The following is a 26,447-nucleotide window of genomic DNA, read 5'->3' as shown; positions in this document are numbered from 1 at the left end:
AGTAATGCAACTAATATATGTGTATGTTTGTATATGATAAATAGATGCCTTTGGAAAGTAAGGTGACCAAGTGTCCAGGTTTGCCTGGGAGCGAGGGGTTTCCCAAGATGTGGGACTTTTTTTCCCAGTTTTGGGACTTTCCCAAAACTGGGAAAGTCCCAGGCAAAACAGGATGAGTCAATTGCCCTACTGGAAAGATTTTTTTTTTTGAGACAGAGTCTCACTGTGTCACCCAGGCTAGAGTGCAATGGCGTGATCTTGGCTCACTGCAACCTCCATCTCCTGGGTTCAAGCAATTCTCCTGCCTCAGCCTCCTGAGTAGCTGGGATTACAGGTGCCCACTACCACGCCTGGCTAATTTTTTAAATATTTTTAGTAGAGATGGGGTTTCATCATGTTGGCCAGGCTGGTTTCGAACTCCTGACCTCTGGTGATCCACCCGTCTTGGCCTCCCAAAGTGCTGGGATTACAGGCCTGAGCCACCACATCCAGCCTCCTGGGAAGATTTCTGAGAATCTGGTACCAGTGGTTCCTATTAGAAAGGGAAACTGGCCTGGGTGTGGTGGGTCGCACCTGTAATCCCAGCACTTTGGGAGGCTAAGGCAGGTGGATCACTTGAGCCTGGCGGTTCGAGACCAGCCTGGGCAACATGGCAAGACCCTGTCTCTATTTTATATGAAAAGAAAACAACAACAAAAGGGCATCTAGGGAACTGGGTCTTAGGTTCTGGGCCTGGAGAAAGACTCATCCCTCTGTTTCCTTTTGTGTTGTCTGAATATTTATATCAATTTCATGTACCACTTTTTAATTAAAAATTTGGGACCAGGTGAGGTGGCTTAATCTGTAATCCCAGCACTTTGAGAGGCTAAGGCACTTGCCTGGAACCCAGGAGTTCAAGACCAGCCTGGGCGACATAGCAAGAGCCCATCTCTACAAAAAATACAAAAATTATCTGGGCATGGTGGCATGCACATGTGGGCTCAGCACTTTGGGAGGCTGAGGAGGACTGCTTGATGCCAGGATGTTGAGGCTGCAATGAGCCATGATTGTGCTATTGCACTTCAGCCTGGGTGACTTTTTTTCTCTTAAAAAAAGAAAAAAATAAACAAACAATGATGCTTTAAGAACAGTTAAGATGAATCAGAAATAACTCCAGTCCTCAAATCCTGTAACTCTCAGGCGTCAGAGTTCTATCAGCCTCAGGCCACATGTAAAATTTATCGCTATACTTATCTAAGTTAGGCATAATTTACCCCATCATGTATTGCTACATATTTAAACCTGTGGGCAGATAATTTCATCTTGATTTCAGCTGATTCTTTAAGATTGCCAAATTGCTGAGAGCCAGGAAGAATTCCTACTGACACCACCAGGGGGCGTGTGAGCATCTCACAGACTCACCTGGCTCTGCAGAGAACACCGGCTCCTTTATTCTTTCCAGTTCTCTAAGTATTTCCTGCCTCTGCCCATCATGGCTTACTGTACATTGCCTGAAAACAAAAATTAAAAAAAAAAAGACAGAGTCTCGGCCTAAAAGGAGTCTTAACAGAGGAGACACTGGCAGGTAAATATTCATTCAACCAATAACCCTGTGTGCTAAGTATCCTGCTAAGTGTTGGAAATGTAACAGTGAATGATTCCATCTCAAACAAGAAAGCCACGTGGGAATGATCACATAAAAATGCGGCCCCTGGCAGGGGGCGGAGGCTAACGCCTGTAATCCCAACACTCTGGGGGGCAGAGGCCGGCATATCACTTGAGGTCAGGAATTTGAGACCAGCCTGGACAATATGGTGAAACCCCCGTCTCTACCAAAAAATTGCAAAAATTAGCCGAGCGTGGTGGCACATGCCTTAATCCCAGCTACTCGGGAGGCTAAGGCAGGAGAATCGCTTGAACCCAGGAGGCAGAGGTTGCAGTAAGCCGAGACCGTTCCACTGCACTCCAGCTTGGGCGACAGAATGACAGCCCGTCTCAAACAAAACAAAACAAAACAAAAAAAACTGCCTCCAGAAAATTGCATTCATTTGTTATCCCACCAGCTCATAGCATTCTACAGTTTCTATTATATCAAGGGTCAGCCACGTAATGGTAAAAACATAACGATCTCATAATATCTGACAAGAACTGCAACCAAATAATGAATACTAACAAGAAGACATTGAAATGGGGGATTTGAATCCACCTTCATTTACAGTAAACTGCACCTCATGTGTACATTGTGACTTGAGACACTGGCTGAGGATAGAACAAAGTCATCACAATTAACAAGACATTTCAAAACTAAGTATTCACATAGAAGTAGAATTTCCAGGTCATTTGGTAAATGTGTGTTTAATTTTTGTTTTGTTTTTGAGATGGAGTCTTGCTCTGTTGCCCAGGCTGGAGTGCAATGGCATGATCTCGGCTCACTGCAACCTCTGCCTTCTGCGTTCAAGTGATTCTTCCGTGCCAGCCTCCTGAGTAGCTGGGATTACAAGCACCTGCCATCATGCCTGGCTAATGTTTGTATTTTTGTAGAGATGGGGTTTCACTATGTTGTCCAGGCTGGTCTTGAACTCCTGATCTCAGGTGATCTGCCCACCTCGGCCTTCCAAAGTGCTGGGATTACAGGCGTGAGCCACTGCACGCGGCCGATGTGTGTTTTAATTTTATTAGAAACTGCCAAACCAAGCCATTTTCCAACTATTTCCCATGACCACTAACAAGGTATGAGTTGCTTCACATTCTCACCAACATTTGGTTGTCAGACACTTTTATTTTAGCCATTCTAGTGAGTGTGTAGTGGTATCATGCAGTTTTAGATTTCATAATGATGAATGCCGTTGAGTACCTTTTCATTTGCTTATTGGCCATTTGTATGTTTTACCTCTGTGAAGTGTCTGTCCAGATCTTTTGTTATTTATTTATTTATTTATTTATTTATTTATTTATTTATTTTTCGAGATGGAGTCTCGCTTTGTCACCCAGGCCGGAGTGCAGTGGTGCCATCACGGCTTACTGCAACCTTTGCCTCTGGGGTTCAAGTAATTCTTCTCCCTTAGCCTCCCTAGTAGCTGGGATTTCAGGTGTGTGCCACCACGTCCAGCTAATTTTTTTGTATTTTTAGTAGAGGCAGGGTTTCACCATGTTGGCCAGGCTGGTCTCAAACTCCTTACATCAAATGATCCACCCAGATTGGCTTCCCAAAGTGCTGGGATTACAGGCATGAGCCACTGTGCCTGGCCACACCATTCTTTTTTTTTTGAGACAGAGTCTTACTCTGTTGCCCAGGCTGGAGTGCACGGAGTCCAGTGGTGTGATCATGGCTCACTGCAACCTCCACCTCCTGGGTTCAAGCAATTCTCCTGCCTTAGCCTCCTGAGTAGCTGAGATTTCAGGTGTGTGCCATCAGATCCAGCTATTTTTTTTTTTTTTTTTCGCATTTTTAGTAGAGACAGGGTTACACCATGTTGACCAGGCTGGTCTCGAACTCCTGACCTCAAGTGATCCACCCGCCTCAGCCTCCCAAAGTGCTGGGATTACAGGCGTGAGCCACTGGCCTGGTCCCCCCAAAAAGTTTTTAATTGTGATAACATACATAACATAAAAATTGCCATTGTAACCACAATAAAGCATATACTTCAGTGGCATTAATAACATTCACAATGTTGTGCAAACATCACCTCTGCTTCCAAAATTTTTTCAGCAACCTAAACAGAAACTCCAAACATTAAGAAATAGCTCTCCATTCCCTCCCTCTCCAGTCACTGGTAGCCTCTAATCCTTTTTCTGTCTCTATGAATTTGCCTATTACAGACATCTGATGTAAGTGGAATCACAACAATGTTTGTCCTTTTGTGACTGGCTTCTTTCACTTAACACAACATTTTTAAGGTTTATTTATGATGTAGCATTGGAATTTCCTCTTTTTTTTTTTTTTTTTTTCTGAGATGGAGTCTTGCTCTTTTGCCCAGGCTGGAGTGCAGTGGCTCTATCTCGGCTCATTGCAAGCTCCGCCTCCTGGGTTCACGCCATTCTCCTGCCTCAGCCTCCGGAGTAGCTGGGATTACAGGCGCCCACCACCATGCTTGGCTAATTTTTTGTATTTTTAGTAGAGACAGGGTTTCACCGTGTTAGCCAGGATGGTCTCGATCTCCTGACCTTGTGATCCACCCACCTCGGCCTCCCAAAGAATTTCCTCCCTTTTTAAGGTTGAATAATATTCCATTGTATGGATGTACCACATTTTGTTTATCCATTCATCTGTTAGCAAACACTTGGGTCGTTTCTACCTTTTGGCTAATGTGAATAATACTGCAATGAACATTGATGTACAAGTGTCTGTTTTGAGTCCTTATTTTCAATTCTTTTGGGCATATGCCTAGGAGTAAAATTTCTGAGTCATATCGTCATTTAACTTTTTGAAGAATTGCCAGACTGTTCTTTACAGCGGCTGCACCATTTCACATTCCCACCAGCAAGTACCAGTATTCCATTCTTTACATCATTGCCAGAATTTGTTCTTTTTCTTTTCAAAACATTTTATTATAGCCACCTAGAGGGTTTGAAGTAGAATCTCACTGTGGTTTTGATTTACATTTCCCTAATGATTAGTGATGACACACATCTTTTCACATGCTTATTGGCCGTCTGTGTATCTTCTTTGGAGAAATGTCTATTCAAGTCCTTTGCCCACTTTTTATTTTATTTATTTATTTATTTTGAGACAGAATCTCACTCTTTTGCCCAGGCTGGAGTGCAGTGGTGAGATCTTGGCTCACTACAACCTCCACCTCCTAGGTTCAACTGATTCTCCCACCTCAGCCTCCCCAGTAGCTGGGATTACAGGGGCCTGCCACCATACCCAGATAATTTTTGTATTTTAATTTTTTAAAATTTTATTTTATATATATATATATATTTATTTATTTTTTGAGATGGAGTCTTGCTCTGTTGTCCAGGCTGGAGTGCTGTGGCGCAATCTTGGCTCACTGCAAGCTCTGGTTCCCAGGTTCACACCATTCTCCTGCCTCAGCCTCCCAAGAAGCTGGGACTACAGGCACTCACCACCACGCCAGGCGAAGTTTTTGTATTTTTTAGTAGAGACGGGGTTTCACCGTGTTAGCCAGGATGGTCTCGATCTCCTGACCTCGTGATCCACCCGCCTTGGCCTCCCAAAGTGCTGGGATTACAGGCGTGAGCCACCGTGCCCGGCCTTATATATGCTTTTTTGAGACGGAGTTTCGCTCTTGTCACCCAGGCTAGAGTGCAATGGCGTAATCTTGGCTCACTGCAACCTCCGCCTCCTGGGTTCAAGCGATTTTCCTGCCTCAGCTTCCTGAGTAGCTGGGATTACAGGTGCCTGCCACCATGCCTGATGCCTGGCTAATTTTTCTTTTTTCTTTTCTTTTTTTTTTTTTTTTAAAGACAGAGTCTCCCAGGCTGGAGTACAATGGTGCTATCTCGGCTCACTGCAACCTCCACCTCCTGGGTTCAAGCAATTCTGTCTCAGCCTCCTGAGTAGCTGGGATTACAGGCACATGCCACCATGCCCAGCTAATTTTAGTATTTTTACTAGAGATGGTGTTTCACTATATTGACCAGGCTGGTCTTGAACTCCTGACCTCAAGTGATCCGCCCACGTTGGCCTCCCAAAGTGCTGGGATTACACGAGTGAGCCACTGTGCCCAGCCCTGAAACCCAGTACTTTAAGAGACTGTTGTAGTACACACCCAGGGTTCGTAACCTCGGGGTTACTGTTTTCAAGTGCAATTAAGAATCATAAGGAAGAAATGCTGAGTTGCCCACATCCAATCCCATGAAGTGTGTCTCCCTGGAGCTGGGCCGGGCTGGGTGGATCCCACTAACAACAGCCCTCTGCCAGCTGCCTCACTTTGGACTCATGGATTGCTTCTGCTGCAGACATGAAGACTTTAAAGCGATTGGCAGTTGGGTTTATATTTAGGGAAAGGGGGGAAGAAAGCCGTTCTTACTGATTGTGAAGAAGCTTGACAGTGCCAGCTTTCAGTTCAAGACGTGCCATCTTTAGAATTACAAACCTCCCCCAAACCCTGCCTCCACCCGTGGGAGGCCAGAATGAATTCTGAGCTTTGGGAGCCAGACGGAATCTGTAGCACCCGGCAAATTCATGTGGGACAACAAGAATCCTAATCATGGATAACATTTGATGCAGCATCACTCCCTTCCAGGCACTGGGGGAACTTCTTTGCACATGTTATCCCATTCAATATGCAAATAACCTTATGAAGAAGATACTATGATCAGCTCCATTTTACAGGTGGGGAAACTGAGGCTTAGAAAGATGGTGAGGCTGGGCGCAGTGGCTTATGCCTGTAATCCCAGCACTTTGGGAAGCCAAGGCGGGTGGATTGCTTGAACTCAGGAGTTTGAGACCAGCCTGGGCAACATGACCAAAGCCTGTCTCTACAAAAAATACAAGGGCATGGTGGTGCACGCCTGTAGTCTCAGCTAATTGGGAGGCTGAGGTAGGAGGATCGCTTGAGCCTGGGAGGTGGAGGTTGCAGTGAGCTGAGATGGCACCACTGCACTCTAGCCTGGGCGACAGAGAGAGACCCTGTCTCAAAAAAATAAATAAATAAAGATGATGTCCCAGGCAGTATGACTCCATGTCATAACCCTGAAGATAAGCTGTCTGACAACACAATTAAATTATGCTCTTAGACTAGAGTGAGGATCCTGAAAAGAAAACAGTATGGGAAGTAAGAGCTAGTAGTTAGCAAAACTGTATCATTTCATTCAATCAACAGAAATGTAATAAATGTAATAAGCAGCCACTATGAATAAAGTGTTTCTCTAAGCTTTAAAACATATAAAAGGGTTGAGTCATGATAGCTAATGCTAATTGAGTAATTAACATGTTATGGTATCACAAGGACTATCTCATTTAACTTGTATTTTAGTAGGTACTATTGTTACCTGTAGCACCAACCAGCTCGACTGCCTGTCGTTCCTCACCCATCCTTAGTGCAGGGTGCAGACCTGGCACTCAGGGCCAAACACAGCCTCAGACACACTCCTGTGATAACCATGGTGTTAGCTGGTCCAGTGGCAGTGGTGCTTACAACCAATTCATCAAAACTAGTTATAGATTTGTTTCTTCTCCACTCCCATTGCTTCACTTGACTAGCCTAAAAAGAATAAATAAATAAAACATGGTTGTTGTTGTTGTTGTTGTTTTGAGACAGAATCTCGCTCTGTCACCCAGGCTGGTGTGATCTCAGCTCCCTGTAACCTCCACCTTCTCGATTCAAGTAATTCTCCCTCTTCAGCCTCCAAAGTAGCTGGGATTACTGGCACCCGCCATCATTACCGGCTAATTTTGTTTTGTATTTTTGTAGAGATGGGGTTTCACCATGTTGGCCAGGCTCCTGACCTCAGGTGATCCACCTGCCTTGGCCTCCCAAAGTGCTGGGATTACTGGCTGAATCATGATATTTTATGTTTAGCATTAGTATGGGCTCCTAACTTCTCTCCCCACAATTAAGTTATTATAATCTGCTATTATTATTTATTTTGATACTCACATTGCCCCAGATCTGGCCAATAGGGACTCTCCATCCTAGCTTTTGTGTGCTTTTAACACGTCCCATCATTCTTTGGGCACATCCTACTTTCTGGCTGAATAATATGTTCCAACCTTATGTTGTAGTTTCCCTGACCCATCCCTGGGAATCAGCCATTTCTCCAGGAAGCCCTGGTTCCACGGACTAAGCTCTGGTTAGTCTTAGTCTAGGCGCTTGTTGCTACAGGGGTGCCATTTCTTCTAGGCCCTGTCAATAGATAGAAACAGGAGGTATACTTACAAATGGTGTTTACAATTAAGAAATTTTATTTAAAAATCTGGATTCCAGGCTGGACACAGTGGCTGGTGCCTGTAATCCCAGCACTTTGGTGGGCTGAAGTGGGAGGCTCACGTGAGGCTAGGAGTTTGAGACCACCCTGGGCAACATAATGAGGATCCCATGTCTTCACAAAATAATTAACTGGGCATGATGGCATGAGCCTGTAGTCCCAGCTATGTGGGAGGCTGGGGTGGGAGTATCCCTTGAGCCCAGGAGTTTGAGGTTGCAGTGAGCCATGATCATGCCACTGTACTCCAGTCTGGATGACAGATCAAGACCTTATCTCTAAATAAGTAAGTAAATAAATAAATAAACAATCTGGATCTCTAACTTGTCTCCAAAAATCAGAGTATCTGGTCATGCCTGGTGAGCGGGAAGCTTGGCCACAAGTCAGCTGAAGATGGAAGGGATTCAACAATATTTGTTTTCTCACAGAAGTACTTACTGGATGCCTGCTGTGAGCCAGGTACTATGTTAGATTACATTACTAATTTCCGGTCCTACGCAGTGCGAGGCTATAGTACTCTAGTACCTCGTATTTGTCCACATTATGTGCTTGCAGGTAGCTGAATTTGTGTTTTCGTTTTTGTTTTTTTGAGACAGGGTCTCCCTCTGTGTCCCAGGCTACCGTATAGTAGCGTGATCTTGGCTCACTGCCACCTCCGCCTCCCCGATTCAAGCGATTCTCTAGCCTCAGCCTCCTGAGTAGCTGGGACCACAGGCACGTGCTACTACAGGCTGGCTCATTTTTGTGGTTTTAGTAGAGATGGGGTTTCACCATATTGGTCAGGCTGGTCTTGAACTCTGGACCTCGAGAGATCTGCCTGACTCAGCCTTCCAAAGTGCTGGGATTACAGGCGTGTGCCACTGAGCCCAGTCACAGGTAGCCGAGTTTTTGACCTCAGGTCCTTGCCTTTGATTGCTTCCTTTACTCCAGCTGGAAGGAAAGCTGGACATCCTCTCATGTCCAAGTCACTCAAAGCCCAGCTCAAATTCTACCTCCTACTGGAGACTATCCTTAATTTACCCTTTCAGAGGTCACTTCTCCATGCTCTAAGCTCTATACCCCTCTCATATCATTCACCATCTTCTATCCTGAATTCTAGGGTTTTATTCATCCTACTCCTATGTTATGAATATTCTCTTTCTGATAAGGAGACTGGATGCTCTGTGAGGGCAGGAACTGTGTCTGTCTCACTCACAGTTATGCCCTTTAAACCTAACATCAGGCCGGGTGTGACTCACGCCTCTAATCCCAGCATCTTGGGAAGCCAAGGTGGGAGGATCACTTGAGCCCAGGAGTTCGAGAGCAGCCTTGGCAAAATTGCGAGACCCTCTCTCTACAAAATAGTTAACAAAATTAGCCAGATGTGGTGGTGTGCAACTGTGGTCCGCACCACTCAGGAGGCTAAGGTGGGAGGACTGCTTGAGCCTAGAAGGTTGAGGCTGCAGTCAGCTATGATCATGCCACTACACTCCAGACAGGGTGACAGAGTGAGACCCTGTCTCAATTAAAAAAAATAAAAAATCTGACACCAAACCTGGCACATGGTAGGTATTCAGTGAAAATTCTGGTCAGAAACAAATTATGTTGAACACCCTATTGTGTGCTAGGTAGTGCATATATGCCAGGTAGTAGCGATATAATTATGCACAAAACAGACATAGTTTTGTCCTCGTGGAGTTCACTGACTTCTGGGGGAGAAAGATATTAATATGGATCACATAAATGTGTGTTTGTGGAAAGACACATATCTGTATCTGTGTTCCTGTCCCCAGTTGACTTTTTTTGTTTTGTTTTTTTGAGATGGAGTCTCACCCTGTAGCGCAGGCTGGAGTGCAGTGGCGCCATCTCGGCTCACTGCAACCTCCACTTCCCAGGAAGCTGGGACTTCCTGGGACTACAGGCGCCTGCCACCAGACCCAGCTAATTTTTTTTTTTTTTTTTAGTAGAGACAGGATTTCATCATGTTGGCCAGACTGGTCTCGAACTCCTGACCTCAGGTGATTTGCCCGCCACAACCTTCCAAAGTGCTGGGATTACAGGTGTGAGTCATCGCCCTGGCCCCTAGTTGACTATATATATACCCTTAGAAAATATAAAGTATTGGCTGGGTGCGGTGGCTCATGCCTATAATCCCAGCACTTTGGGAGGCCGAGGTGGGCGGTTCACAAGGTCAGGAGATCAAGACCATCCTGGCTAACACAGTGAACCCCATCTCTACTAAAAATACAAAAAATTAGCTGGGCGTGGTGGCAGGCACCTGTAGTACCAGTTACTTGGGAGGCTGAGGCAGGAGAATGGCATGAACCCGGGAGGCGGAGCTTACAGTCAACAGAGATAGCACTACTGCACTCCAGCCTGGGCGACAGAGCGAGACTCCGTCTAAAAAAAAAAAAAAAAAAAAAGAAAATATAAAGTATTGGGTGATATTTTGTTTCCCATTTCACAGTATGTCTCTCTGTTTTTATTCCACGGTGTGTCCTGCAGAGTTCTGTAGGTTTGCATCACCCTTTTTTTATTTTTTATTTTATTATTTTTTTTTTTTGAGACGGAGTCTCGCTCTGTCGCCCAGGCTGGAGTGCAGTGGCACAATCTTGGCTCACTGCAAACTCCGCCTCCCGGGTTCATGTCATTCTCCTGCCTCAGCCTCCCAAGTAGCTGGGACTACAGGCGCCACAACACCCGGCTAATTTTTTGTTTTTAGTAGAGATGGGGTTTTCACCGTGTTAGCCAGGATTGTCTCGATCTCCTGACCTCGTGATCTGCCCACCTCGGCCTCCCAGAGTGCTGGGATTACAGGCGTGAGCCACTGCCCAGCCGTGCATCACCCTTTTTAAGCGATCCACAGTATTTGTTAGTATGGATATACCATTACCTCAGTGATGGAGATTTAAATATTTCCCATTATTGCTTTTGCATTAGAAACAATGATGCAAAAGGTCTTTTTGTGCACATGTGTATGTTTCTCTAGTAGATTTTGAGAAATCCAATTGCTGGGTCATGGGGTAGCTTTTCTCTTTCGCTTTTTGTTCTATACTCCTCTGTATTGTTGGAATCATGTATTACTTTGGTGATGGGAAAAAAAAACTAAAAAATAGAAAGAGGTAGGTAGATTGTTCGTGTTGTTGGCTCTTCGGAAGCAGAAGTGCCTAATCACTGTCATGTGACCCTTATATAATCTGCTAATCATTATATAATAAAGTCGGGAAAGGATGCTCCTGTCATTTCTACATCACCAAGTAGAGAAGTCACAAGCCTTCAACTGTGTTTAAAAGATGAGAAACATGGCCGAGCACAGTGGCTCCCGCCTGTAATCCCAGCACTTTGGGAGGCCAAGGTGGGCAGGTAACGAGGTCAAGAGATCGAGACCATACTGGCCACCATGGTGAAACCCCGTCTCTACTGAAAATACAAAAATTAGCTGGGCGTGGTGGCGCTTGCCGGTAATCCCAGCTACTTGGGAGGCTGAGGCAGAAGAATCACTTGAACCCAGAGGGTAGAGGTTGCAGTGAGCCGAGATTGCACCACTGCACTCCAGCCTGGCTACAGAGCAAGACTCTGTCTCAAAAAAAAGGCTGGGCGCGGTGGCTCATGACTGTAATCCCAGCACTTTGGGAGGCCAAGGCAGGTGGATCACGAGTTCAGGAGATCCAGACAATCCTGGCTAACACAGTGAAACCCCGTCTCTACTGAAAATACAAAAAATCAGCCAGGCATTGTGGCGGGCCCCTGTAGTCCCAGCTACTCGGGAGGCTGAGGCAGGAGAATGGTGTGAACCCGAGAGGCGGAGCTTGGAGCTTGCAGTGAGCTGAGATCGTGCCATTGCACTCCAGCCTGGGTGACAGAACGAGACTCCGTCTTAAAAAAAAAAAAAAAAAAAGATGAGAAATGTGACTTTCTTTGGAGACTTTGGGTCTTTTCTGATAGTAGATGTCACCAAGTTTCGATGACCAGGGTTTCCTACCGGTAAAGCCCTTCTTCAAAATCTTTGTTTCTCTTTTGGCTGTCATAGACCCACAGAGCTGGAGGGGACTTTTTTTTTTTTTTAGCAGTCCCACGTGAAAATGCAATATTGTAAGAGCTACCAAACCAGAGCGTTGAGTTGTTGTAAAGGCAGACTTAAGGTGGGACAGTTTGTCTCAGATGGAATTCCTGTGAACATCATCACGTTGCAGATAACCAAGAGAGGAGCTTAAACATGAGCTGATAAGGAACACAGGGACCTTGAACGGTGCTCAGGCAATGACAGGTAAACACAGTAATGCTACTGTTTGGACAGCAGATTGCTGGTTCTCCAGAGTTTCCCAGTATTAAGTCACTGACTCATCACACAAGGCCCACCGGTTTTAGCTGGGGTCACCGAGACTCAGAGTGAGAATCCTACAATCAATGAACATCTATTGTGTGCCTCCTCATCAGACATGTGCAGAGCTTGGGGGGAAATAGATGAATAAGCAGCTCAGGGTCTGGTGGGGATGTCAGATTATATATATATATATATATATAATTTATCTGAAAGTGCTGGGATTACAGACGTGAGCCGCCGTGCCCGGCTTTTTTTTTTTTTTTTTTTTTTTTTTTTTAAGGGACGTGGCCTTGCTATGTTGCCCAGGTTGGTCTGGAACACCTTGGATCAAGCGATCCTCCCGCCTCAGCCTCACGAGTAGCTGGGACTACAGTCGCGTGTCACCACGCCTGGCTTTATTAATTTTACAGGTTATAAAGCTGAGACTCAGAGAGGTTAGGTAACTTGTCCAAGGTCACACAGCTAGTAAGTGGCAAAGCTAAAAATGGGACCCACGCTCTTAACCGTCGCCCACAGCCCGTAACACCAACAGCTCTAGCAAGGCTGGATTCCAATCACGCGTGATTTCAGCGTCTCATTGGCTCTCTTTGAGCCTCAGTATTTCTGTTCGTACAATGGTGGCGAGGGAACCAACCGTTAGCCCCTGCTTGCTTATGCGGAGTCATGAATGCAGCTCCCGGCTCCGGAGCGGTTTCCATGACAACCCGGCCAGCCACCATCCCTAAGCCGAGTGGCTTCCATCACGTCCGGCCTGTTTACTTCCGGGTCCCAGCCCCAGACGCGACGATGGCTCGTTAGGCTCCAAACTGCCGTTCCGCCGCTTTCGTTCTCGTTCTTCGGCCTTCCGCTTTATTTTCCGCCTCTGGCTTGTAGTCTCCGTCGGCCGAGGGCATCGACCGCTTCCCGGACCCAGCGCGCAGCCGTGGTCCACCCTCTCTTCGGACCCGCCTCCTGGCGACTTCACTTCCGGGCCGAGTGTTTCCGGGTCGCTGCTGGCCCGCGGGTACTGGTCTCAGTACTCCTGCAGCCGGCCGGAGCGGCTAGAGCCCAGCGGGGCCCGGCTCCGGCGGCAGCCGCGCCTCCCGCTTGCTTCCCTCGGCCGGGCAGCCCTCGGCGGCAGTGTCAGGGTGAGTGACGGGCGGCCGCGAGCGGAAACTGTCTCCGGGGCTTCCCCAGGTAGAGGGGGCGCCAGACAGCGGCAGGGCTCGGCTGGCCCGTGAGCGGGGTCCCCTCACGGCAGGCAGGACTACAGGTGGGCCCGTTGTTTCGGCGCTCCCGGGACCCCCAGCCTATCCTCAGGATCCCCATTCTCCCGGGGGCTGCCTTGTAAGCTCCTGGAACCCGCCAAGGGTGGCTCAGGGCCGCTCAAGAGGAACACCCTCTCTTCGGCGACTGGCCAAACAGAAGGACACCCCGATTTCGCCACGAGGCAGTTACTGCGCAGGGGTTCCCAGTTCAGACTCTGGCGGCACACCTGGGTTTGTACTCACTGTGTGACCTTGGATAAGTCACTTCATCTTAAGAGCCTCAGTTGCCTGTTTAAGTGTGATTGAACCTGGTTGCTAGGGCTGGAGTAGAGATGGAATGAGATCATGCAGGGCCCCTGGCATACAGCAGGCGTCCAGTAAGTGATAGTTCCTGTTACTTCATTCAATTCACGAACCCGTGGGGAGGGCCAGAATTTGAGACTGGGCTGTTGTTCACAACTGACGTGGCCCCCCGAGGCCGTAGGAATGACCGAGCTGGGACTTAGCAGCCGCCAGCTTCTGTCCCCTGCAGGGAGGGAAACAGCTTCCTTCAAAGGCAGCTGCCACTAGGGAAGCTTCTTTCAGCACCGCTGAGGTTATTTTCAGAGGTTTGGAAGGACTCTGTGTGAATTTCTTTGGAATCTAGTAGGAGTGTGGGGACCTTCTGGTGTTTCACAGCCCGTGGAAGGTGCCTTGGATGTGTCTCGGAGCCTCTTGCTTGGAACCAGTGCATTGGTGTGGGTGGGGAGGTGGAGGGGGTTGAACTGCCTTCCTCGTCTCCTGTTTGGAGGCTGATGGAGCTAGACCAGGGATGTGTAAACCTGTGGACAGGGGCAGTGCACAGACCAAAATAGCTCTGCCTGTGCAGAGAGGGGGCGCCTTCAAATACTGCTTGGGGAACATTTCTGCTTGAATGGGCCAGCTGAGGTAAAGCCAAGCGAATGCTTTGCTACTCGGAATCACTTCACTTCCATGCAGTGGGAGTCTAAACAGATACAGCGTTCCTTTTAGATGTTTAGAAAATAGCCAAAGAAGCCACTGCCTCCCTGACTGCAGTATCTCTTTCCGTTGACTTGCTTTTCAAGAGGGTGCCTGGATTGTGGGTTCAGGAGGTGCTGACTGGAGCTGTTGACTCTGGGCACCTGCCTGCCTCTATGTTCAGGCTATTCACAGTGCTGTTTTTTTGTCTTTTGGGTTTTTTTTTTTTTTCTCCCACCAGACTGGCACGGCTTGGCGTTCCAATCCTTGGGTTGCTTGGAGAAATTAACAGCTTCTGTCGTTGGGCTGTCTCCGTCTCCTGTAACCACGATGTTTTTGCAGAGAGCGTATTTTGTTGTTCTTGCAGAGTGCTGGGAATGAATTGCTGGCTCTGTGCTCAGAAAAAACACCAGCTATGACCAGCTACAAGGCATCTTGTATTCTCAGAAAATGTTTTCAGCAGGGATGATGTCAGCTGCTTCATCACTGGCCGATGTCTCTGGCCAGCCTCTTTCCTCGGCCCTTGAGCTTACATCATATAGAGATTAGCTCTCCTAGCCCCATTCAGTGTGGGAAGATGGGAATTTTGCTACTACAGGAATTTTTGTAACTCAACTCTGCTCGCGCCGCCATAAGGCATTCTAACTTAGCCAAACACTTTCGAGTAGAGCTGTCCAGCAGATGCAGCAGGATGGCTTTGCAAGAGTCGGAGTTTTGGCTTTAGACCTAGGTTCAGAGCTCAGATCCACTTCTTCCTAGCCTTATGACTTAGGGTAAGTGAGTTGGCCTCTCCAAGCCTCAGTTTCCTCTTTAACCTTGGATCTATCCTATGGATTTCATTGTTTTTCATAGAGCAGTTAGCAGAGAGCTGCCACACAGTCATCCCTTGATAAATGGTACTGATGTAACAATAAATGAGTGAGATAAATTGGAGAAAGCCCAGGCATCAGGGCCTGCCAACAAGAGTTCAGATTCCAGCTCTGATCCTTTAAAACTCTGTTGGACAGTTTGTTTTGATGGGAGAGCCTGTTTTCCTTACAGAGTTGTGAGGATTAAATGGGATGATGTAGGTAAAGTGGGAAGCCCAATACTTAGCATATAGTAGGACCTCAGTAATTGTTAGTCTCTTTCTTTCCTTTCCTTACTGACTGATTGAGACAGAATCTTGCTCTGTCACCCAGGCTGGAGTGCAGTGGTGCCATCATAGCTCACTGCAGCCTCAAACTCCTGGGCTCAGTGGATCCCCCCACCTCAGACTCCCAAGTAGCTAAGACTACAGGTGCATGTCACCGCACCCACCTAATTATTACTATTATTATTATTATTATTATTATTATTATTTTTGTAGAGATGGAGTCTAACTATGTTGTCCAGGCTTATCTTGCCCTTAATTATCTTTTAGCTTTTACTTTCTTCTGCCTTTTCCCTCACCTACCCAGGTTGTTTTGAGATTTGTTTTAGATATTTTGGACTTCCTGTCCTTGTTGTTCAGATTTTGAACATCAGCTGGGCTGTTTGGATCCCTTTCCTTTATTTATTGTTTTTCAGCAACAACAAGGGTGTGGACTGTGGTGCGATTATAGAGCAGCATACGCTGAGCCGAGCTTGAGACTGGCTGACTTTGTAAAAAATCAGTCTCTTTGAGTTCAAGGCTGACTTCCTTGGAAAAAAATTACAGCAGTATTCGGAAACTTAATGTCTCTGTGTTTGAATGGTTCTCAGACTACCAGAAAACAAACCCTGGGGCCAGAGGCATGATTGGAGCTTCTCTGAGATAAGTCAAGAATGGTAAATGCATGTGTGACTATCCTCTCCAGTGTTGCAAAATACATTTATTTATGTAGAGATGGAGTTTTTGCTCTGTTGTCCAGGCTGGAGTGCAATGGCACGATCTCAGGTCACTGCAGCCTCTCCCCCTGGGTTCATGCCATTCTCCTGCCTCAGCTTCCTCAGTAGCTGGGATTACAGGCGTTCGCCACCACACCCAGCTAATTTTTGTATTTTTAGTAGAGACAGGGTTTTGCTATGTTGCCTAGGCTGGTCTCAAAATCCCGACTTCAGGCGATCCACCCATCTTGGCCACCCAGAGTGCTAGGATTATAGGCATGAGCCACCGCACCTGGCCTACATTTTTATTTTTTAAGAGAATATACATTTTAAATTGTTTATTTTTTATGGACAGAATAGTATGAACATAGAGCACATACATACTTTGATACTAGGTGGTATGCTCTTCCAGCTAGATTTGCAGGCTGGATGTGTCTCCTTCATTGCTGTCCTCTACCTTCCCCACCCATCCCCATTCCCCCAGTGGGTCCAGCTCAGGCAGAAGGTGGGAGCTGCAGAAATGCTTGTTGGACATGGGAATCGTGAGGTGGTGAGAGGAATACAGGTTCCAAGTCAGAATGCCGGCTTGGATTATTGGGTCCATCTGCTGCTAACCTTGAGCTACTTGTTGTACCTCATGCCATCTTTCTGAGCCTGTTTCTTTGCTCTCCAGCTGATCTCCCAGGATTCTTGGAAGGTACCAATGAGAAACTAAAGTTGTGGCATCATGAATGCTGACATTCTTTACAGCATCCATGCATCTATTTCTCTTTTTTCCTTTCTCTCTCTCTCTCTTTTTTTTTTTTTTTTAGAGACGGAGTCTTGCTCTGTTGCCCAGGCTGGAGTGCAATGGGGCAATCTCGGTTCACTGCAACCTCTGCCTCCTGGGTTCTAGCAATTCTCCTGCCTCAGCCTCCCGAGTAGCTGTGATTACAGGTGCATGCTGCCACGCCCGGCTAATTTTTTAAAAAAAATTTTAGTAGAGACGGAGTTTCACCATGTTGTCCAGGCTGGTCTCGAACTCCTGAGCTCAGGCAATCCACCTGCCTCGACCTCCCAAAGTGCTGAGATTACAGGCACGAGCCACCATGCCCGGCTGCAGCATCCATTTCACCTACTTTATCAAGCACAGGCAGGCTCTATGTTAGGCATCGTGGTGAACAACACAGACATGGTCCTTGCCTTTATGGAGCTGACCAGGAGCTTACCAGCTTGCCAGCTTACCAGGGAGGGTGGGGGGTGGACAAAGAGAGGAAGCTAGTAAGTGAATAAAGTTGATAGTTTCAGATTGTGGTTATCGTAGGAGAATGTGACAATACTGAACTGGGAAGGTGAAATAGGGTGGTACCTCTAGGGGCTGATGTTTGAACTGAGGCCTGAATGATGAGAATCTTCATGAGGCAGAATTTTATCCTAAGTGCATTTTGTTTTCTTTTGTAAAGGCAGGGTATTGCTGTGTTGCCCAGGCTGGTCTCAAACTCCTGGCCTTGAGCAATCCTCCTGCATTGGCCTTCCAAAGTTCAGGGATTACAGGCGTGAGCCCCTGTGCCTGGCCCCTAAGTGGATGTGTTTGCCTCCTGTGCTCCTCAGCCTTGTTTGTCGCTGTAGCACTGGGCTCCCTCAGCAGTGCAGTGTGTTGGAGACAGTGGCCTCTCTGTGTCCCTAGTTTTGGTACACATCTCACCTCTCACCCCACCATTAATACCCCTAGGAGTCTCCTCCTGGGTACAAAAACCATGGAGGAGCCAGACTAGTAGCTCATGGAGATGAGGATGATTTTGTCAACCTCATGATAGTTGCCAGGCTCGCAGGACCTTCCTGGCTGAACACAGGTCTGCTAAAGGAGCCCCCCACACACCAGGCCCAGTACTGCTGCAACTTCTCTCAGTCCCTTGCCATCTCCCACACTCAGCAGACATTTATGAAGCACACAGCTGACCTTACTGAGCAAGATGGTCCCAGTCCTGTACCCACGGAGCTTCTGAGCAGGAGTGGCAGAACCAGAGCATGTGAAAATGCACATCTACGGCCCAGTCAGTGGTATCTGCCCCACTCAGAGAAGGCCTGGCTGCTTAGGGCTACAGCACCTTCAGACAACAGCAGTGGCCATCCAGGACTTCCCGGAGCTGGCTCTCTGAGCAGCTTCGTATCCCATCATGCTTAATCCTCTTGCCAGCTCTGGACAGAGGCGCTATTATTAACCCCTTGTTTCAGATGAGAAAACCGCCACCCAGGGAGGTGGAGCAATTTGCCCAAGTAACCTGGAGAAGCAGCCCTGGCCTCGCTCGCAGGTACCTGGCCTTGGACCCCATGTCCGTGACCCTGCGCGTGTTGTCTCCTTGGTCCTGGCAGTGTCCCTCCATTAATCTGGATTCGCTCCCAGCATTGTGGTGACAAGAATATTGCTGGATCTGTGCCTGTTCTACTAACAAGTGGCTAAGCAGATGACAAGATTGTATAAAGCCTGTGTCCCAGCTCAGAACATTCTATCCTCTCCCAACAGGGGGCTGCAAAGCGCTCTTGTGATAAAGGGGATGCAGGCTGTCAAAGGCTGGTAACAGCACTCCAGGGGCTGGCAGCCACTGTGGCCTCTTTTGAAAATTGTAAAGAAGACCACATCCCTCTCCCCTTGCTGTACACTCTTCAGTGGCTTCACGTGGCTCTTTGTATAAAATATCGAATTCTGAATGTGCTCTTGCAGCCTTGGGGCTGAGGGTCCCGCTGATGCTGACAGCTGCCTCTCCTCACGCCCCTGCCCTCGTGGCCTCGGCCTCACTGGCTGCAGTTCTGTTCCTGTGCCAGGCTTCCTGCCTCAGGAAAGCAGGGTGTGGTGGGTAAAGGCATGGACTTTAGAGCCCGATTGGGTTCTGAGCTCAGCTCCTCTGCCTCTTAAGAGTTCTGTAACCTTGGGCAGTTTCTTTTTCTTAAACAATTTTTTGTATTTTTGTAGAGATGTGGTTTTACCATGTTTCCCAGGCTGGTCTCGAGCTCCTGGACTCAAGCCATCCTCCCCTCTCAGCCTCCCAAAGTTCAGGAATTACAGGTGTGAGCCACCGTGTCTGGCCTCCCTTGAGCAGTTTCTAATGTCTGTGTCTCAGTTTGCACATGGGTCCGCTGGGGCTCACTGTGGCGCCTCTCTCCTAGGATTGTTTAAGAAGAGAAAGTGAGGCTGGGTGTAGGGGCTCATGCCTGTAATCCTGGCACTTTGGGAGGCCGAGGCCAGTGGATCACTTGAGGTCAGGAGTTTGAGACCAGCCTGACCAACATGGTGAAACCCCGTCTTGACTAAAAATACAAAACTTAGCCAGGCGTGGTGGTGGGTGCCTGTAATCCCAGCTACTTGTGGGGGAATCGCTTGAACCCGGGAGGTGGAGGTTGCAGTGAGCCGAGATCACGCCACTGCACTCCAGCCTGGGCAACAGAGCAAGACTCCATCTCAAAAAAAAAAAAAAAAAAAAAGGCGAGTTAGTGTGTGTGAAGCTCATCACGTGTCTGGAGCCTCTGGTAGTGTTAGCTCAGGGCCTTCCTCTGCTGCAGTTCCTTCCCTGGCCTCTTGACCTGGCAAACTCCTCATCCTTCAGGTCTGTTGCTGTCTCAAGAGGACTTTCCTAAACTCCCCCTTCCCCAGTGAAAACAGGACAGGAGCTCCTTCTGTACTCACCCACACTTCTCTTTCAGGAATATTAATCGTATTTTTCATTTGCGAGCACAACAAAGTCAAGGTCCGTCTCTCTCTGGCCTCTGTTGTAACCCTGCTTGTAGTACCTGCTCTGTAACGTGCTGCTGGGGCCCGGTGTAGCCAGGCCAGTTCTGCTGTTCATTTTGCCTCAGCGGCCTGAAGCCGAAGCGCGGACCGTTTCGAGGAATGACATGCTTCTTGTTCCCCTCCCTCCAGAGCACTCCGCTGGTCCAGGTGGCAACATGGCCATGCTTTTAGCGATGTCCCTGCCTCTAATCCAGAAGCCATGGAGGAGATAAGGTAGCCCCCCTCGATCGGATGGGGAAGCCCAGTTCAATGGATACAAAATTCAAGGATGACTTATTTCGGAAGTATGTGCAGTTCCATGAGGGCAACGTGGATACCACCACCAGCAGGCAGCGGCCTGGCGGCGATGAGTGTCTGCGGGTGGCAGCATCGACCTTGCTCAGCCTGCACAAGGTGGATCCCTTTTATCGATTCCGGCTGATCCAGTTCTATGAGGTGGTGGAGAGCTCCCTGCGCTCGCTCAGCTCCTCCAGCCTGCGGGCTCTGCATGGTGCCTTCAGCATGCTGGAGACAGTGGGCATCAACCTCTTCCTCTACCCGTGGAAGAAGGAATTCAGGAGCATCAAGGTGAGGTCCTGGAGCAGCCTCCATACAGGCCCTCCTCCTCTCTTCCTGCCCCTGGCAGTCCCTCCTGAGAGGCTATGCCAGTCTGATTCCATCTGTCCTCTGCTCTCAGATCCTTCCAGGCTCCACACCTTCCCCGTCTCTCCAGCATCACCTCTGAACTGTTTCTGGCCTGGCTGCCACACCTTTAGCAGAGAGATTGGGAAGGCAGGGGCAGCCAGGTTATACAGGGTCTTATAGCCCAGGGCAAGGCTTGGATTTGTTCAGAGTAGGCGGGGAAGGAGGCAGTGTGGGATCTGGCTTGCATCTGAAGAGGGTCATTCTGGCTGTGGTATGGGAAGTAGGCTGTAGAGGGTTGGGGAGAGCAGTTAGGAAGCTTCTCAGCGGTCCCAGCAAGCTGGAGGGTGTTCTGGACTAAGTGGTAATAGTAGGGGAGGAGGGGGAATTGAGAGAGGGATCCTGAATCAGACCACGCACAGGAGAGCTGTCACCTAGCCAGGCTTCTTCATTCTGCCACGGGAGGAGCAGTAATCGAGAGAGGGGATGGCACGGGAGAGCTGTCACCTAGCCAGCCCCTTCAGTCTGCCGTGTTACTCAGCCCATCATGGGAATGCCAGAGAGGAATGTTCTGATTGTCACCGCATTCTGCCTCTAATCCAGCCCCTTTATTCACCCAGGCTCCCTCTTCATATGGAGCTGAGTCTTTGCGCCCCACTAGGAAACGAGAGGTTTTGCTCCCAGTGTTTAAGAAAGGAGCTGCTGCTGGTGGCTCACGCCTGTAATCGCAGCACTTTGGGAGGCCAAGGCGGGTGAATCATGAGGTCAGGAATTGGAGACCAGCGTGACCAACATGGTGAAACCCCGTCTCTACTAAAAATACAAAAATTAGCTGGGTGTGGTGGCAGGTGTTACTAAGCTACTCAGGAGGCTGAGGCAGGAGAATTGCTTGAAGTCGGGAGGCGGAGCTTGCAGTGGGCCGAGATCGAGCCACTGCACTCCCGCCTGGGTGACAGACCGAGACTCCGTCTCAAAAAAAAAAAAAAAAAAATGGAGCTGCTGGGTCATTTCCTTGCACAACTCCTGAGTGCTTAGTAAGCCCCAGCCCTGCCTCCTCTGCCTCCCGCAGGGTAAGGCTGTCAGGATCCTTCCCTGCCCTGCCCTGCCCTCTCCCCGCCGCCCCACTTCAGAGCTGGATATCCTTTGCTTTGACATAGTCTGTCTTGTGTCTCTGAGAGAAAACCCCACCTCTCTTTTCTACTCCCTTCTAGACCTACACGGGCCCTTTTGTTTATTATGTCAAGTCGACATTACTGGAAGAGGACATCCGAGCCATCCTGAGCTGCATGGGCTACGCGCCTGAGCTGGGCACTGCATACAAGCTCAGAGAGCTCGTGGAGACCCTCCAGGTGAAGATGGTCTCCTTCGAGCTCTTTCTGGCCAAAGTCGAGTGTGAGCAGATGCTGGAAATCCACTCAAAAGTGAAGGACAAGGGCTACTCCGAGCTGGACATCGTGAGCGAGCGCAAGAGCAGTGCGGAGGACGTACGTGGCTGCTCAGATGCCCTGCGGCGGCGGGCAGAGGGCCGGGAGCACCTGACGGCCTCCATGTCACGAGTGGCACTCCAGAAGTCAGCCAGCGAGCGGGCGGCCAAGGACTACTACAAGCCCCGCGTGACCAAGCCCTCGAGGTCGGTGGATGCCTATGACAGCTACTGGGAGAGCCGGAAGCCACCACTGAAGGCCTCATTGAGTCTTCGGAAGGAGCCTGTGGCAGCGGATGTGGGGGATGACCTCAAGGACGAGATCATCCGCCCGTCCCCTTCGCTGCTGACCATGGCCAGCTCTCCCCACGGCAGCCCGGATGCCCTTCCACCCGCCTCCCCCAGCAACGGCCCGGGCCTGCTGCGCGGTACCTACTTCTCCACTCAGGATGACGTGGATCTGTACACAGACTCCGAACCCAGGGCCACCTACCGTCGGCAGGATGCTCTGCGGCCGGATGTGTGGCTGGTCAGAAACGACGCCCACCCCCTCTACCACAAGCGCTCGCCCCCTGCCAAAGAGTCCGCCCTCTCCAAGTGCCAAAGCTGTGGGCTGTCCTGCAGCTCCTCCCTCTGCCAGCGCTGTGACAGCCTGCTCACCTGTCCTCCAGCTTCCAAGCCCAGCGTCTTCCCCAGCAAGGCCTCCACTCATGACAGCCTGGCCCATGGGGCATCTCTGCGGGAGAAGTACCCAGGCCAGACTCAGGGCCTTGACCGCCTCCCGCACCTTCACTCCAAATCCAAGCCCTCCTCCACGCCCACTTCCCGCTGTGGCTTCTGCAACCGCCCAGGTGCCACCAACACCTGCACCCAGTGTTCAAAAGTCTCATGTGACGCCTGCCTCAGCGCTTACCATTACGACCCCTGCTACAAAAAGAGTGAGCTGCACAAGTTCATGCCCAACAACCAGCTGAACTACAAGTCCACCCAGCTCTCCCATCTCGTGTACAGATAGACCGGCCTCGCCCCTTCCAGCTCCAAGGGCTACATCACCAACCTTTCGGGTTTCACGGTGAAGAAGTACTAATGCATTGATCTCAGAGGCAGAGGCCTGCACTTGACCTTGTAGGTGGCAGAGATCGTGGGCTGACTGTGTCCACGTGGGAGTTCACTTAGCGACTCAGATGTTTCAACCAATGGCTGCTTTGTTGTCTGACAAGGGAGAAGGTGGCACTTCCGTTCAGATTCATTTTGCTAATCTCTCCACTCCCTGTTCAGTTGGTTCTTTTTTTGGGTTTGGTTTGGTTTTGTTGTTTTGTTTTTCCTTTAAAGAGGATTTCTATCTCTGGGACCCTCACTGCACCTACCCCTCCCATTACAAAGCCGACTTGGACTGGGAAGGGCCCTTCAGGCCACCAGACATCCACCTGGATCGGCGAGCTAGAGGCCTGTTGGCTTGTGAAATGAGCCCTCCTGCCACACGGGGCCTCTCCCAAAGGCTCATCCCTTGGCCGCCCCCTTCCCAAACGCAAGGATCCCCAGCTGGACTTCCCACCCCCTGGCTTTCCCACCTCTCCAGGTGTCAAAGGTGAACCAAGTCCAGTATTAGCTGAATGTCATTTTGTACACCACAGCTCAGTCAGCCCATGGCCTTCGTGAACTTTGCTCCAACACATTGATGTGGGGGCTTCCCACAGCAGGACTGACTTTCCCCCTTTCTGTTGTTTGCACATGCCCCTCTTACTGTACTATCAATAGATATTTTTGAGATTTATTTTTAAATAAATATTCAACTTGCTGTGTGTTTCAACGTGGTTAAAAAAATGAATTATGTAGCTATTTATTAAATGCCCTGGGTTCTTTAGTCTTCCAAGGGAGGGCCTCGCGCCCATTCATATTGTATCTTCCACTCACTACGGCCCAAGGGGAGAGGAGAGTTTGGGGCAGGGAGGAACAGACACGAAGCCTCCTTTTCTTGAGCTGGTGGAGAGTCACTGTCTTCCCTGCAGTAACTAGCTATACACCTACCTCCAGTGTGCACTTAGGGGGTGAGTGCGGGTGTCGAGGTCTGTGTGCCCGCAGACTGCTAACCTAGTGACAATTCAGGGACCTCACCTGTCGGACCTAGAGCTTGCTGAGCAGGAACCTCGCACTTCACACTTCTTGAGTCTCGATTCAGAAGGAAAATCATTTGGGATTCCTACTGCCCCTCCATCTCAGTCCTCTTCTCTTCACCAGTTTCCGGGACTCATCTGCAACATTTGCGATCTTTTTGCACTAAAAGTGGGCAGGAGTCGGCATGTGCCCGTCAGACAGACGGCTCCTCAGATGCTCAGCTAAGCCTAAGCGCTTCCAAGCCTGAAGGCCCCTTCAGCTCCTCATGCGAATTACCAGCCCCGGATTTTCCTCGTGGGGGTACAAGAGCAGGAGTGGGGCAAGAGATTGAAAATAAAGCCGCTTCCTTGTGAACTAACATATTTTAGCCATAACTGTTTGTGATGTACACAATGTTAAGGGATTTATATGCAGTGGGTTTTTCTGGGAGAAAGTTATTCAGCTCTTGAGCAAGTTTAAGTCTGGCTGAATCCTGAGGCCACTGTGAATTTGCTGATGTTCTTCCAACTCAGTTGAGTGATTTTAAGGTTTTCCAAATCTTCTATGGCTCTTTTTTTTAATATATACATATATATATCTATCTGGTGGATCACATGTAGATGTACGGTGTGTATATTAAGCTGAATTTCAACCAACTTTATTACTAAGACCAGCCTAGCGGGGTATTCATCTTTGACGTGCTTCCTTTTCACCTTTCAGAATCGGCACTGGCTGGCCCGCTCCTGAGAGCCCTAGTTTTCTAGTTTTCCATTTCCAGATTGCGTCAGCATTACAGTAACTAACTCTTTTTAACCAACCGTGATGCCACGTAACTTACCCAGTGGACAAAAGCAGGAGTGACTAATACATCATAGGAGGGAAAGTCCAGTGTACCTGTTATCACGGATGCACTGTGGTCACAGACTGGAATAGGAAATACTACAGCCCTGCTCCCTGGTGTGCATCTTACTGGATGAGGTTGCCGTGATTGAGGTAGTTAAATACATGCTAATTTAAAAATGCAGATGTTTTGCATTTGATTTCTACCAAGAGTTGAAATGTTGAGGGATGATTAAAAATAATAATAAAGTGTCTTCCATTGTTAAATGAAGCGTTTGGGGTTTTATGTCCTCTGTTCCCACTTCTTTGAAGTTTGGTTACTTGGGAGTTTATTTTTCCTCAAGTGGTATTTAGTTTTTTAATGACAAGACTTAAATTTTCTCTTCCATGAAACTGACAAATAGCATTTGAGTGCTATACTGTGAGCCTGGCACTTTTTATTTTTTAAATTTTTTGTAAAAAATGTTTTGATTTTTCTTTTTTTTTTGAGACGGAGTCTCACTCTGTCACCCAGGCTGGAGCACAGTGGCGCGATGTCAGCTCACTGCAAGCTCTGCCTCTCGGGTTCACGCCATTCTCCTGCCTCAGCCTCCCGAGTAGCTGGGACTACAGGCGTCCGCAACCACACCCGGCTAATGTTTTGTTATTTTTAGTAGAGATGGGGTTTCATCATGTTAGCCAGGATGGTCTCGATCTCCTGACCTCGTGATCTGCCCGCCTCTGCCTCCTAAAGTGCTGGGATTACAGGTGTGATCCACTGTGCCTGGCCTTTTTTTTTTTTTTTTTTTTTTAAATTTAAGACAGGGTCTTGCTCTGTTACTTCCCAGTCTGGAGTACAGTTGTGTGATCATGGCTAGCTGATCTTGGACTTGAGTGATCCTCCCACCTCAGCCTCCCAAGTAGCTACAGGTGCGCACCACCACGTCTGGCTAATTTTAATTTTTTGTAGAGATGGGGTCTCACTATATTGCCCAGGCTGGTCTCAATCTCCTAGGCTCAAGTGATCCTTCTCCCAGGCATTTGTATCCTGAGACTATGTGCATGATCTTGTTTACTAGCTTCAGCCATCCTATTAAATAGGCACTGTTATGATCTCCATCTTACATATGAGGAAATGGCGGTACAGAGTTCAGATGTTTTCCAAGGAGGGGACTGCATCATCCAGGAGAAATGCTTGTTAGTAGAGACAAAGAAGCATTAATAACATTGGAAGATTTTTTATTTATTTATTTATTTTGAGACAGAGTCTCGCTCTGTTGCCCAGGCTGGAGTGCTGTGGCGCAATCTCGGCTCGCTGCAATCTCCGCCTCCCGGGTTCAAGCAATTCTCCTGCCTCAGCCTCCTAAGTAGCTGGGATTACAGGCATGTGCCACCACGCCCAGCTAATTTTTGTATTTTTAGTAGACGGGGTTTCACCATGTTGATCAGGCTGGTCTCAAACTCCTGACCTCGTGATCCACCCACCTCGACCTCTCA

General features: G+C 48.6%; 1 protein-coding gene and 1 long non-coding RNA gene across 3 annotated transcripts; one reads left to right on the top strand and one right to left on the bottom strand.

The window, feature by feature from the left end:
* Window positions 1-1,395: 1,395 nt before the first annotated feature.
* LOC111521016 lies at window positions 1,396-13,163 on the bottom strand. The gene is made up of 3 exons (XR_002724831.2): window positions 12,671-13,163; window positions 6,940-7,151; window positions 1,396-1,490 (listed from the first exon to the last, which is right to left on the bottom strand). It is a non-coding gene; the product is annotated as an uncharacterized LOC111521016 (long non-coding RNA).
* SPATA2 (spermatogenesis associated 2) lies at window positions 12,846-25,238 on the top strand. Of its 2 annotated transcripts, XM_023184149.3 has the most exons (4): window positions 12,846-13,302; window positions 18,442-18,518; window positions 20,123-20,560; window positions 21,826-25,238. In XM_023184149.3, the coding sequence occupies exons 3-4, from the start codon at window positions 20,225-20,227 to the stop codon at window positions 23,050-23,052; spliced, it is 1,563 nt and encodes a 520-aa protein (XP_023039917.1). In that variant the 5' UTR covers window positions 12,846-13,302; window positions 18,442-18,518; window positions 20,123-20,224; the 3' UTR covers window positions 23,053-25,238. The 2 variants fall into 2 exon arrangements, with proteins under 2 accessions (XP_023039917.1, XP_023039916.1); XM_023184148.2 differs by lacking the exon at window positions 18,442-18,518.
* The last annotated feature ends 1,209 nt before the right edge of the window (window positions 25,239-26,447 follow it).

The sequence above is a fragment of the Piliocolobus tephrosceles genome, chromosome 20 (genome assembly GCF_002776525.5).
Source record: "Piliocolobus tephrosceles isolate RC106 chromosome 20, ASM277652v3, whole genome shotgun sequence".
Taxonomy (NCBI): Eukaryota; Metazoa; Chordata; class Mammalia; order Primates; family Cercopithecidae; genus Piliocolobus; species Piliocolobus tephrosceles.
Note: the sequence above shows the minus strand (reverse complement) of the source record. Positions and strands in the feature narration are given on the sequence as shown.

Coding starts and splice junctions, on each gene's coding strand:
- SPATA2 (XM_023184148.2), top strand. CDS start 20,225: ATGGGGAAGCCCAGTTCAATGGATACAAAATTCAAGGATGACTTATTT. Junction 20,561..21,825: donor AGGAATTCAGGAGCATCAAG/GTGAGGTCCTGG, acceptor ACTCCCTTCTAG/ACCTACACGGGCCCTTTTGT.